This window comes from Lipotes vexillifer, unplaced genomic scaffold (assembly GCF_000442215.2).
Source record: "Lipotes vexillifer unplaced genomic scaffold, Lipotes_vexillifer_v1.1 scaffold426, whole genome shotgun sequence".
Taxonomy (NCBI): Eukaryota; Metazoa; Chordata; class Mammalia; order Artiodactyla; family Lipotidae; genus Lipotes; species Lipotes vexillifer.
The window spans coordinates 851,124-864,568 of NW_006779491.1; the positions used below are offsets into that span (position 1 = coordinate 851,124).

The window sequence follows — 13,445 nt, forward strand, 5'->3', positions numbered from 1 at the left end:
TAGGAGTCTTCGCTTTGGAGTCAAACACCTGTATGGACTTGGACAAGTTGCTTAAACTCTAAGCATCTGTTTCCTTACCTATAAAATAGGGATGATACAGTACCTATTTCAAGAGTTCTTGTGAGGCATAAATGAAATAACGCACGTAAAGCTCTCAGTGCCTGGTATACAATAGGCACTCAAATAATTAGTAATAATGTCCACATCACCACTGTCTTAGCCTTCAGGATTTTTTTCCTTACCCCTAGTCTCCCTCTGCTATATCTCAGACATGTCCAGATTAATCTTCAGAAGACCATTTTAATAGTATAAAGACCCTCAGTGCTGCTCTAACCTTGCAGGCCAAAAAGCTTAGATGCCTTATATTGTGCTGCAAATCATCTATTGCTTTTTTTTTTTTTGTCTGCGTCTCGTCTTAGCTGTGGTACATGGGATCTTCACTGCGGCACACGGGATCTTTCGTTGCAGTGTGCAGGCTTCTCTCTAGTTGTGGCATGTGGGTTTTCTCTCTCTAGTTGTGCCACGCGGGCTTAGTTGCCTCACAGCATGTGGGATCTTAGTTCCCCAACCAGGGATGGAACTCGCGTCCCCTGCATTGGAAGGCACTGGACCACCAGGCAAGTCCCCATCTTTTGGATTTTCTTAAGTTTGTTTCTCACAACTTCCAAAAACACACTGGTTCGTGACACACGTCTTCTGTCCTCTAAATTCACCATATTCAATTCTACTTCTTCCTTTGAATCTGTGCTGTGCTACTCAGTGTGCCCTTTACAATTTTAATTTTTCTTAAACTAATTTCACCTAAGTGAAAGTGGCACCAAGTGCCACTTTCTCCCAGAAGCATTCATCCACACTGAATGTCCATTCCTTTAAAATCCTTTAGAACTTCATATAAACACCACTTAACCATTTGTTTTATAGTATTCTGTACTTTTAGATCAACAGTTTCATTCATTCATTCATTCTTTTTTGTCTGATATGTGCAAGGCACTATATTCATATAACTATGTCTTAGTTATCCAAAGAAAAAACTGCATTTACAGTGTATGGACCTTAATGTCTTAATCATCTCAGTTCCTACACAATTCCTGCTGTAAAGTACAGCATACCCAGACAGACATCAGCTATGTTAAAGCAACACTGTAAGATGTTCTAACTAGATTTTGCTCATTTTAGATACTAGAGCTTTTAAAATTTAAATATGCTCACTGTAGAAGTTATGTGTATTAGTTACCTATTGCTGTGTAACAAATTACTATCTCAGTTTCTGTGGGTCAAGAATTTGGGAGTGGCTTAGCTGGATGATTCTAACTCAGGGTCTTTCAGGAGGCTGGAGAGGAATTAGGCTCCACCTTTTGAAGGGAGTGTCAAGGAATTTGAGGACATATTTTAAACCACCAAAGTAGGTTTAATTACTGTGTGTTCACTGTAGACAAATTGGAAAATATAGACAAGCCAAAAAAAAAAAAGAAGGAAGAAAGAAATCACCATCCAATGGATAACATTACTAGTGGGATGTATATAATTACAGCCTTTAAAATATAAAAGAACTTTCTCAAACTACAAACATACTATGTATACTATTTTGTAACCTGCTCTTTCACTTGGTATTTTGTGAAGATACTTCTCACTTCAGATATTATTTCACAACATTTTAAATGGCTGCATAGCATTTCATTGTATGTATGTATTATAACTTATTTAACTAACTGTATATTGCAGGACACTTAGGTTATTTCACATTTTCCCTATTTTATACATTTTGTTAAATCAACATCCTTATGGCTAATTTCTTTCACGTTCATGACTTTCTCAAATTCTTAGACATGGAATTTCTGGAACAGAGTTCGCACAGTTTTAAAACTTCTGATATTTACCACCTAATTTCATTAGAGTTTTTATTGCAATCATCAAAAGTCCACTCAGCCAAATATCTGTAACAATGCCTGCAAGAGTTCGTTGTTCAAATTTTGATCACTGTAATTGCATTTGTTGAGAATGACTGTGACCACTACGGAATAAGTTGGTATAAAAATTTTACTAAAGTGTGAACGTCAGCACACCTACCCGCCAAACTGCAAATGATAGGTAGCAGAATTCTATTTATTTTCAATTCCCACTTTTTTGCTATTCATTTTAACTTTTTACATGTTCTTGTCTTTTGAATAGAGGTAATACATTGTTTCAAAATCCAAGAGATAGAAAATGTTATCAGTAAAAGTCTCACCCCTGTGCCACTGCCTGAAGGCAACCAGTGTTAGCAGCTAAAGATATTTTATTCATGGACACTATGGGCTTTTCTCTACATTTCACAAATAGCACCCTATACTCAATTCTGCCCCTTGCTTTTTTTCTCTTGACAGTTTATCTTGGAAATCATTTCATATCAATACACAGAAAAACTTTTCTTTTTTATAGCTGCATATTGTGTGAATGTGCCATAATTTTTTTAACCTGTATTCTGCTGACAGGAATTTAGATTGCTTAATCTTTTACTATCACAAAATAACCTTCTACAAACATCTAATTTTCTCTCTTCAATTTAGGAATTAATGACTTAGCTAAGTATGATTAAAATTGTCTCTGTTCTGGTCTGCATGCCTGTCTGTCCAAAGCTCTGCTCACTCTAAGCTCTTCTGGTGCCAGAATATCCTTTATAAATAAAGTTCCTTCCTCCCATCTCTTTTTATGAATTATCCAAAGGCGAATACAAAGGCTTATCATTTGTAAACCTTTCATTTCTTTAAAAAGTTCTGTGAAAATAAAACTTTGTTTTTCACAAAGGTTTTTTGCATTATTTACCCCTCAGTTCCACAAACATTCTGCTGTTGCTGGAAAGGCTGTGTTAAACTCTGCTACCTCTGGTGGAAGGGGGAAATTTCTGATTGGCATCCAAGCAGAAATGGAGGTTCTACCTCTGCTTTCTCTCCTCCATAAATCCCACCCTACCCCCAAGGACTTTCCCATGAAGCCCCCCATGAAATGCCACTAGTTAACTTGTCCCCTACTGCAGAGGTGCTAAAATGTACTGTTAAAAGCATTTCACACCAAGTATCACTGAAGCACCGATCCTTGGGGCCTTTGCAATTGCCATTCCTTTGCCAGGAATGCTCGTACCCTTGATAAACACGAGGCTTGCTTCCGCACTTCCTCAAGGACTCCATTCAAATACTTCCTCTTCAAAGACTCATGCCCTCTCCAACCCCTAACTCCCTACCACCCTTACCCTGCTTTCGCTTCATATCACCACCATCTAATTTATGTAGGTGTTTGTCTCTTGCCTCCCTGAATTTAAACTCCTCGGAGATAGTCTTATTTCCTGCTCTATCTCCAGAACCTATCTAGCACTTGGAGATCATTCAGAACATCTCACTTAATTATCAGTGAACGAATACCATACCAATTACGGGCACAAATTCTATAATATATGAAAGGGGTTTGAAAATGTATGAAATACATCAATGTAAGGCATTATTACTGTCTGAATTTAACTTTTGTTGACTGGATCCACGGACAAAATACAAGTAGAACCAACTCAGCTCTGTCGATCCCTAAGGTTTTCCGTCTTATTATGTGCCCACATTGTGCCTCAAAAAATATTTACCCAAATGAGTAACTTAATGGTGAGAAAGGTTAAGTAACGGGCCTAAGGTCCAGCGACAATCACGCCAGAGCTCTGACTTACTCAAGATTGGAGCTGACCTACCATGTTAATAAGGCAAACGTTTGACGGTAGTAGCGACGGTCCTTATGCCCTAGGAAGCAAACAGCTAGCGGTTGTGACTCGCGTTAAGCTCGGAGGACAAGATCTGCACAACCACCACGGCCACTTCCGGTTTTCTAAACAGTCCTGGCGCCGAGCTCCTGACGTAAACCGTGCACGACAAGGCGCCGCCATGACGTCCTGCTCTTCCTGTGACCTTCAGACCCGCGGAGACGTCGGCGAAAGGAAGGCCTCTGCCTGTGCTCTGATTGGCCGCGCGCTGAGTCCAGCCCCGCCTTCCGACTTCCTCTCTCGCTCGTCGTAGAAGCAGCCAGGGTCTCTTGCGAGTCTCGCGCCTGTACACCCTGCTCCGTCGCGCATTTAAGATGCCTCGTGGAAGCCGAAGCCGCACTTCCCGCGTAGCCCCTCCGGCCAGGTGAGGCCACCGCGAGGTTTGGGGCCCTGCCGGCGCCGTGACGCAGAGGGAGGTTGCGCTGGGCCTCGGGGCGGCGGGGGCTGGGGTGTCCGAAGGCTGGGGCGGCGTGGGCCCGCATCCGGTCGCCGCAAGCTGGTTGTAGGGCTTTGGCTAGTTTTCACGTTAGTGGCAAACTTGCTAATTTGGAATGTCCATGAATTATTACTTAAAATACTTAGAGTCCATTTTAAGTTAAAACAGGCCACTTCTAGAAAGAAACGGACATTCCTAAGTGTAATCTGGCTGAAACGTCTAAAATAGCAAGAAGAGCTTCCCTGGTGGCGCAGTGGTTAAGAATCCGCCTGCCAGTGCTGGGGATGCGGGTTCGAGCCCTGGTCCGGGAGGATCCCACGTGCCGCGGAGCTACTGGGCCTGTGCGCCACAACTTCTGAAGCCCGCACGCCACAACCACTGAAGCCCTTGTGCCTAGAGCCCATGCTCCACAACAAGAGAAGCCATCGCAATGAGAAGCCCGCGCACCACAATGAAGAGTAGCCCCCCCTCGCGGCAACTAGAGAAAGGCCACGCGCAGCAATGGAGACCCAATGCAGCCAAAAATAAGTAAATTAAATAAATAAAATTTTTTTTAAATAGAAAAAATAGTGTAAGGTAGTATAATCAGGAGAAACGATCGTATTTCAATTCAGTAAATAATCTTTGAGCACCTTCCAGGAGCATTTTCATCATTTTTTTTCTAAGGGCTCTGCCCAGTAGGGGACACAGTCACTAAGGCCTCACGTGTACATGACGTTTTCTAGTTGATAAAATACTTGTAAAATGTACTGCCAGTTGTACCTCCTGATAGCCTCAGAGGTAGATATTTTCCTGTTTTACAGGAATAAGGAAACTGGAGACTCAGAATAAGTGACTTGGCTAAGGTCATGCCACCAATAAGTAGAGAAGCCCGGTCTCAGACCTGAGTTATCCGGTGACAAATTCAGGACATTTAGCAGAGGACCACGTTGCTTCTCTAGACTAAGGTGAATTGTGTTCAAACTGCGTACTAGGAGCGTAGGGAAGGAGTTCACGTAATGGAAAGATGCTGCTATCCAAAGGAAGGGAAACCACAATCTAAAAGTGCAGAGTTGGGGCTTCCCTGGTGGCGCAGTGGTTGAGAGTCCGCCTGCCGACACAGGGGACACGGGTTCGTGCCCCGGTCCGGGAAGATTCCACGTGCCGCGGAGCGGCTGTGCCCGTGAGCCATGGCCGCTGAGCCTGCGCGTCCGGAGCCTGTTGCTCCGCAACGGGAGAGGCCACAACAGTGAGAGGCCCCCGTACAGCAAAAAAAATAAAATAGAAATGCAGAGTTGGTATAATCTGTGTGAAAGAATTTTGGAGCAACATTGGACATACTAGTGAAATTTTGAAGGCATCCAAATGTTCTACAGATGGGAAATAGTTGAAATCAGTTTAGGTATAACAGTTCAGGCAAGTCACTTCCACTTACTGGGCTTCAGTTTTCTAATCTGAAAAATGAAGGAATTCGATTAAGTTTATTTGCCAAGATGACTATCTTTCCGTGTTCATTCAGTTGTTACCAGCTCAGTGAGACCTCCCTTGACTGTCCTAAAATTGCAGCATTCCACAACATGCTGCCTTCTCTCAATATTTTTTTCTTAGCATTTATTTGATCCCTCAGTAGGATGTCAGCTCCACGAAGGTAGAGGCTTTTGTCTCATTAACAGTTATATTGATTTTTATGACATTGGAATAACTGTGTTCTCTAAAGATACTATAGACTTTGTGAATACATGGAAATGGTTGGAAAAAAGCAGGGAAAAAAGCGTTTATACTTGGTGATTACAACCGTAAAAGGTTAAAGAGAAAATGATGTAAACAGGGAATTGTGTTCTGTAAGGTTTTCTTGTATGTATATAGTATTTGGTTTAATAATTTAAAATGAAATCCTGAGGTTATTTTAATATACAAGGGGTTTTCGTTTTTTTGTTTGTTTATTTAAGTTGACAGTTTCCTGGGACTTCCCTGATGGTCCAGTGGTTAAGATTCCGTGCTCCCAATGCAGGGGGCCTGGGTTCAGTCCCTGGTCAGGGAACTAGATCCCTCATGCCGCAACTGAAGATTCCACATGCTGCAACGAAGATCCCGCGTGCTGCAACGAAGATCCCGCGTGCTGCAACTAAGACCCGCACAGCCAAATAAATAAATATTATTTTTTTAAAAAAAGAATATAGCATCGACTTAATATCCCATTGGATTTATTTTTAAAAAAAAAGTTGGCAATTTCCAAACTTGGTTGGGAGTGGGAACTTTATACCTTCTGTTCCTTTCTTTCACAGCCGGGCGCCTCAGATGAGAACTGCGCCCAGGCCAGCGCCCGCAGCTCAGCCACCAGCAGCGGCTCCACCATCTGCTGTTGGCTCACCTGCTGCTGCTCCCCGGCAGCCAGGTCTGATGGCCCAGATGGCAACCACTGCAGCCGGCGTGGCTGTGGGTTCTGCCGTCGGCCACACTCTGGGTCATGCCATCGCTGGTGGCTTCAGTGGAGGAAGTAATGCTGAGCCCTCAAGGCCTGACATCACTTATCAGGTAAGATTTGGGGCAGCATTCTCTTCGGTGGTGTATTTTATAAGAAAACCTAGTTAGTTGTAAGTGACTTATGTATTGGGACTGTCTCCACCTGTGGAGAATGGTTTATCCATATTTGGCAGCAGTTGCGTTAGTACCTTACTTAGGCCAGCGTCAGAGAGTCCTGGACAAATGGTATTTCTTCTCAAGGAGTAGAATTGTGGCAGTTCAACCTGATGGACTGTCAAACAGCCACTTTCCCCTGATTTGAAATATTTTGGGGAATTCCCGGGTGGTCCAGTGGTTAAGACTTGCCACTTTCACTGTTGTGGGCCCGGGGTTCAATCCCTGGTTGGGGAACTAAGACCCTAGAAGCCGTGTGGCCTGGCATAAATAAATGAATGAGTGAATGAATGAATGAATATGAATATATACACATATACATATATATGTTTTGTTTAGTTCGTCATGGTCACACTTAACTGATTCAGTCTCAATCTTTGTTGAGTGTTTAGAAATCTTTTTAATGGCTCTGTGCTCTCTCATCTCTTACCTGATATTTGCCACTGCCCTTCTTTCTGAGATATGTGAATTTTCTCCTCTAAGGAGCATGGCTGTATACTCTATTGTATTTCTGATGTACTTAAAACTATCATCCATCTCTTTTTCTGTAGTAGGCCCATTTTTTTCCTCCATGAAACATCATTGAACCACTGGTCTTTAGATGCCCAGATAACCACTTTATTTGCATCTTTGTTCACGAATCTTTCTAATGACAACTGGGATTTTTGTTAAAGCTCATTTCTTTCTGCCTTTAATTTTTTTCACTGTCCATGTTATTAGATAGAAACTTTAATTTGCATCTGGTTCTAGTTCTGTTCCCCCAGTTAACCTCAAAGAGTGGTTATTGCTCTTTGTTCGGGTATAAGTCTGATTTCCATTCATGCATTCATTTATTTTTGGCTGCGTTGGGTCTTCGTTGCTGCGCGTGGGCTTTCTCTAGTTGCGGCGAGTGGGGGCTCCTCTTCATTGTGCACAGGCTTCGGGCGGGGGCTACTCTGCTTCTCATTACAGTGGCTTCTTGTTGCAGAGCACGGGCTCTAGGCACGCGGGCTCAGTAGTTGTGGCTCACGGGCTCAGTAGTTGTGGCTCATGGGCCCTAGAGTGCAGGCTCAGTAGTTGTGGCGCACAGGCTTAGTTGCTCTGTGGCATGTGGGATCTTCCCAGACCAGGGCTCGAACCCGGGTACCTTGCATTGGCAGGCAGATTCTTAACTGCTGCGCCACCAGGGAAGTCTCTGATTTCCTTTCGTAACAGTCCTGAATGTTATGCCTTTGCAGGAGCCTCAGGGAGCCCAACTGGCACAGCAGCAGCAGAATGGCCCATGCTTTTTTGAGGTGAAACAGTTTTTGGAGTGTGCCCAGAACCAGGGTGACCTTAAGCTTTGTGAAGGTTTCAGTGAGGTGCTGAAACAGTGCAGACTGGCGAACGGTAGGTGATACATCAATCCATGGTTGAACTTGCATCTGCTTAATTCACTGAATGGTACCCTTGAACCTAATAAAACTTAGGGAGTCTGTGTTTAATAAATTAAACTGACAAATTAGAGGAGATTTTGTTTAAATTACTCTAAAAATAATCTAACAAGGAGCTGGTCCAGAGTTTTCTAGTCATTATATTAGGCTTTTACCTGCTTAAGGAAGAATCAGATTCAGTTACGTTCTGAATCTGATTCTTTTTTAGGCGGGTATAGATTAGTGTGCCAAGATCTTATTGTGGTTATTGCATAGCCTTAGTGCCGATTTCACCAAAGTCCAGGAATGAGCACAAGATCTGATAGAGCATTGTCATTCTGCACACCTTATTTGAGAGAGACAAGTTTATTAAATCCCTCAGTGGGACTTAGAGATTTAAGTTCTCTGGAATGTTGGCAGTCAACTTGTTTTTGTGTGATTTCCTCCTATCAATCTAAGAGTTCACCATCTATTAATTGATTATTTTCATTTTCCCACCTGCGTTTTTATTTATTTATTTATTTATAGTTCTGCAGATTTTATTTAGAAACTTAGAAAGGGTTTTTGTGGATAAATCTAGAGTTGATTCTCATGGAGTCACAGTATATTTAATATATACAGAGTCATTTTTCAGGCTTCTTATACTGAATTGGTCTAGGCCAGAGGTTGACCACCTATGGTCCCTTTACCAAAGCCATCCTGACACCTGTTTCTGTAAGTAATTTTATTGAAACACAGCCATCTCCTGTTCATTTAGGTGTTGTGTATGGCTGTTTTCCATGGCAAAGGAAGAGTTGAGCAGTTGTGACAGAGACTATATGGCCCACAAAGAGAAAAGTATTTACCTGATTCTTTACAGAAAAATGTTTTAAAACCCTGGTCTGGGCTAATGGTTCTCAAAGTTCCCCACCTTCATTTATGTAGGAAATAGGGATAGGGGAGAAGTTAATCCTTATAGGTGGTTGAACTGTGGAGTTAAGAGATTGCATGGCCAAGTTTATCAGAAGTCTTTGATGAAACCATGTCTAATACCAAAGTAACTATATTTCTGCTTCAAAGTGTAGAGTTGAAGTTTTATTGGTTGCAGCCTTAAACAGCTTATGAAAGAAACTAATAACCTTGGGCTTCATCCCTGCTTTCATAATTTGGAGGACTTCGGTTTTGTTGAGAATATGTAGCTAGTGCTCTTCTAACAAACCTTTTCTGTTTGCAGGATTAGCTTAATCAAGAAGTTCCAGTTGAAGGCATGAAAAATCATCTCTCATGACCACGTTGATTTAGCATTAAAAATATAATTGATAGTGAAGATATAAAGTGTGAAGCCACCAGTTTAGCTCCTCAATCATTAATAGCTTTTGTGCTTCAGGATTGCAGTGGAAGAGGGTATTCTCACCATATAGAAGCTCACTGAGATGATATTGAGTTTGGGGCTGGGCGGATGTTTGTGTGGCCTCTTAAACATGCTTTTGTTTGTGAATTAATTAGAATAAAGTGATTTTATTTCCAAATGTGTCTCTTAAGTATAAGGTTATAAATCATACATGGTATACACATGCTGAACAGAATGCATTTTGCAGAAGAACACAGTTGTCTCTACATGTTTTTAAGTGTATCTAGTCTGTAGTCTCTGGATATTAAAGTAGTGGCCGCCTGGAGCATCTGGCAGAGCTTCCTGAGGAGCTTTGGTAGAGAAATAGTTATGGAAGGAGTAGCTCCCTAGCAAGCGTGCTGCTCATTAAAAAGATTCCAGGTGCTACAGGCCTTTGGAGCCAATCTTCAGTAAACTGAGCAGTAATGAAACTAAAATACTAACTTGTAATCAGGTGAATGATAAAGGAAATGTGGGAGCAGACCCATTACATGTGTGGGCTCCCTGTGGCCAGGTCAGCACTACACGTCATTGTTAACCTAGATTATCCAATTTATTGGTTGGAGATGAAAATTCATTCTCTTAATATAGGCAGTTTCCCTGCAGATGTTTTTATTCTACTTAAGGCATTGTAGCTTCCTCTTCCTGAAAGACTCAAGTTGCCCTCTCCAAGCTGTCTTAAGTTCATGTTGGACTCAATTTGGGGTGCATCATTTTTTTAAAAAGTGAACCCAGCTCCATCCCTCACAAAGAGCTCAAAATTTCATTTACTTCTGGGAGTTGACCTCCAGTCTCCATTATGCTCTGCAGTTTTCCTACTTTCAAATATACCTTTCAGAGTTTCCATTATCTGATTTTTTTTTTCCTCTCTGTTACTGCAAGGTAAGTGAAGTGCTGTTGAGTAAGTGAATTATTTAGTTGTTACCTCGTCCTCAGCGGTGTTCTTAGAGTGCTCCATTCTGTACCTAATCATTCACTTCCTGAAAGAGGCCAAGACTACCTTGCTCAAGGACCTAAATGACCACAGACAATTCACTACTGGCCAGTCCCCCAGCATATTCCCTCCTGGGTTCATCAGTGGGCTTTTGCCCATTTTCCTAAAGGCTCAGGACTTCTGAGTTCATAGTGTTAACACCCCTTATGTCTAAGGCGTGATGCTCTATGGTGGATACCCAAATATGGTTGAATCACTGAATCAAAGGAAAATGAACCACTGACAATAGAATGCAAGAGTCTGGCTGACCTGGCCTGCCTCTGGTGGGAGCCATGGCTACACAGAGAAGGTCACAGGGAATATTCCACCAGGTGTATTGGCCTTTTGCCCTAAAGTCAGAAGGGATTTTTGTCATGTATTGAAAGTGTAAGCCAGCAGGCATCTACAGCTTAGAATCGGGGAAAAAGGCTATTGACAGTAAGTAAAAGGAGAATTCAGTGTTTTCATCTTTGGAACCAGATGTTGCATCTCGATAAGCTGGAGGCCTTTAAGGATAGGGACAAAGTCATTTACCAACTCCTATATAGCAGTTCAGCAAAGTATTTCCCCAGAGTGGAAGAGATGGCGAGCGTGATACAATGGAAAGAGCACGTGAGCCTACATCTGAGGTTCACCTAGGCCCTCCTACTCACCTCATCGAGCAAGTCACGTTCTCTCTAAAGTTGGCTTAATACCAGGGTTTTGGGGGCCCAATGAGAGTGCATATGAAGTACATTGTAAAATGCTCATTAAATGGGTTTTTGTGGGCTCAGCACCTCTATGAAGCAGTGTGTTACCCCTTTGGTATATTAGAAGAACTAGGGGTTTGAAGAACAGGTAGCTTTAGAATGAGGGTGAGCATTTAAAAAGTGTCTACTTGTGTGCCAGCTTGTTGCGTACGTTATTTCCAACTCTCAGCCTCTTAAGCTAGACTCACACCGATGAGGATCCTCACCCAAACAGCCTAAAGCCACACACAGTTAGAGCCCATGTGCTTTTCCTGGCACATGGAACTCCTCTCATTAGAAACTGCAGGCTGAAGTTAAGGATGAAATGGAGGCAGATCAGAGATGGAGTCTGGAGGGGAATGTTACCTAGCCTTTGAGGTCTGCATTGGGTCAGGCAGCCACACAAACCGTAGTTGAGCGGGTCCCTGTAGCAGCCAGGGCTGCAGAGTGGGCACACCAGTGTGCTGGGGTGTCTCCAGGGCTCTGCTCTCAGCACACACAGGAATGGCTCCCAGAGAAGCCAGCATGTTCCCAGCAAGCTGGCTTTATCTCCTCTAAGCCTGGAGGTTGAGTGAGCTCCAGAGGGAAGATGGGTCGCCTTGTGCTGTCCTGCCTGCTCCCAGGCCACCGGAGCTTCCCTCACCCTCCACCAGAGGTCACCCCTGCTGAGCCTTGGCCCCAACTCGTGCACTGTCACGCTGAGCCTTGGCCTGCACCCCAGCTTTGCAGCTGGGATTTATTTTTGGCACATCAGCCTTCCGTCCTCAAGTAGCAAAGCCTGAAGGAAGAGCAGCAAGATATCCTGTTCTGGCCACAAGCGTCGGCTCGGGACACGCTTCAGCCCTCTGTTGTCCCCTGTCCCCAGGGGGCTCCTGGACCTCTGGGATTCCTGTCACGTTCATTCCAGGGCCTGCGAGGACATAGAGGTGAGTAGCTGTGTGGGGAGCAGGAGAGGCTGTGGCATAGGGAAGACAGAACCCCCCACATCCCTTAGACCCACCTCTCCCTGCTTCTGAAGGCACATGGGCCCAGAAGAGTGGCAGCTCTGATTCTCTAAGTTTCAGGGAGGGATGTCATGTTCCAAAAAGGACCAGGCTACCTACTCCTGTTTGGGGACCCTTTCCAAAGGCATCTTCGGTAAGGCATGGGGAATGCAGGCAGGGGCAGTGGACAGAGGCGCGAAGTTGGCCCCAGGTTAGGCCTAGAGCAAGGGGATGAGGCAAGATAGACCTCCGCCGCCCACCCCAGGAGAAGGGAGTGCTGCTGGGGCTCAGTGGGGCTGGTTGTGCCAGGGAACGGGCCCCGATGGGACGGCATCCCGGGCTGGGTCCACATACACTGTCTGTGCAGGGAGGGCTGCAGGAAGAGAGAGACCTTTCCTTACCCAGCTTTGGGAGGTGGGGGGGAGGAGGGGGAACAGATGCCCCTCGTGGGAACTTTAAACGGCTTACCAGGAATTGAGCTCGTTTTTATGGGGAACAGACACTCCAGTGCTCAGCTGGGGTTGCTGACGGGGGTGGAGCAGAGACAGCTCCAGAGCCTGCTGCTGGCAGAGGAGACTGGTGTTATTCTAATCCTTCCTCTGGTAACCAGGCACCCAGCAGTGGGGACACCAGCCTTCCTGGAACAGCCAGCCTGTCCTGAGGCAGCCAGGGCTGCTGCTCGGCTGGTCAGCAAATGGGCCTCTTTGACAGGCCAGACCTTCTTGGACCCAGAAAGGGCGGTGGAAATGGGACCAGAGGCATCTTTGGCCCTGCTGAGAGGCAGCTCGTGCCCATTTTCTATCTGCCCCTCTTCCTGTTGGTACAGCATTTTCTCCATTCCTCAAATCCTCTGTGTGGTATAGGAGTTCCGTACCCAGTGGCCTCTATGTTCCTGAAGCAAAGCCGGCCAGCTCCTCTGGGTCTAGGCCTGAGTGTCCTGGCTCCGTTCTGCCCCACACTGCAGCAGGACCACTCAGGGCTCAATGGCCATCATTAGGTAGGACACAGGGCATTCTGAGGACGTGACCATCCTGCTGGCAGGAACCTGGACCAAAGGGACACCTCCAGCCATTGACTTATATCTACAGAGCAGCACCTGCGACACACCTGCACTGGGCACAGTGGCGAGGGATGGTTGGGATGATCTAGAGATGATCACGGTGGGATAGAGATG

General features: G+C 44.6%; 1 protein-coding gene across 1 annotated transcript; it reads left to right on the plus strand.

Annotated features, from left to right (window-relative positions):
- The first annotated feature begins 4,032 nt into the window (after positions 1-4,032).
- On the plus strand, positions 4,033-9,722 carry CHCHD2 (coiled-coil-helix-coiled-coil-helix domain containing 2). Its single transcript, XM_007452656.1, has 4 exons — positions 4,033-4,139; positions 6,476-6,725; positions 8,045-8,195; positions 9,432-9,722. Exons 1-4 carry the CDS (start codon positions 4,090-4,092, stop codon positions 9,440-9,442), a joined length of 462 nt encoding a protein of 153 aa, XP_007452718.1. The 5' UTR covers positions 4,033-4,089; the 3' UTR covers positions 9,443-9,722.
- The last annotated feature ends 3,723 nt before the right edge of the window (positions 9,723-13,445 follow it).

Coding starts and splice junctions, on each gene's coding strand:
- CHCHD2 (XM_007452656.1), top strand. CDS start 4,090: ATGCCTCGTGGAAGCCGAAGCCGCACTTCCCGCGTAGCCCCTCCGGCC. Junction 4,140..6,475: donor CGCGTAGCCCCTCCGGCCAG/GTGAGGCCACCG, acceptor TTTCTTTCACAG/CCGGGCGCCTCAGATGAGAA. Junction 6,726..8,044: donor GGCCTGACATCACTTATCAG/GTAAGATTTGGG, acceptor ATGCCTTTGCAG/GAGCCTCAGGGAGCCCAACT.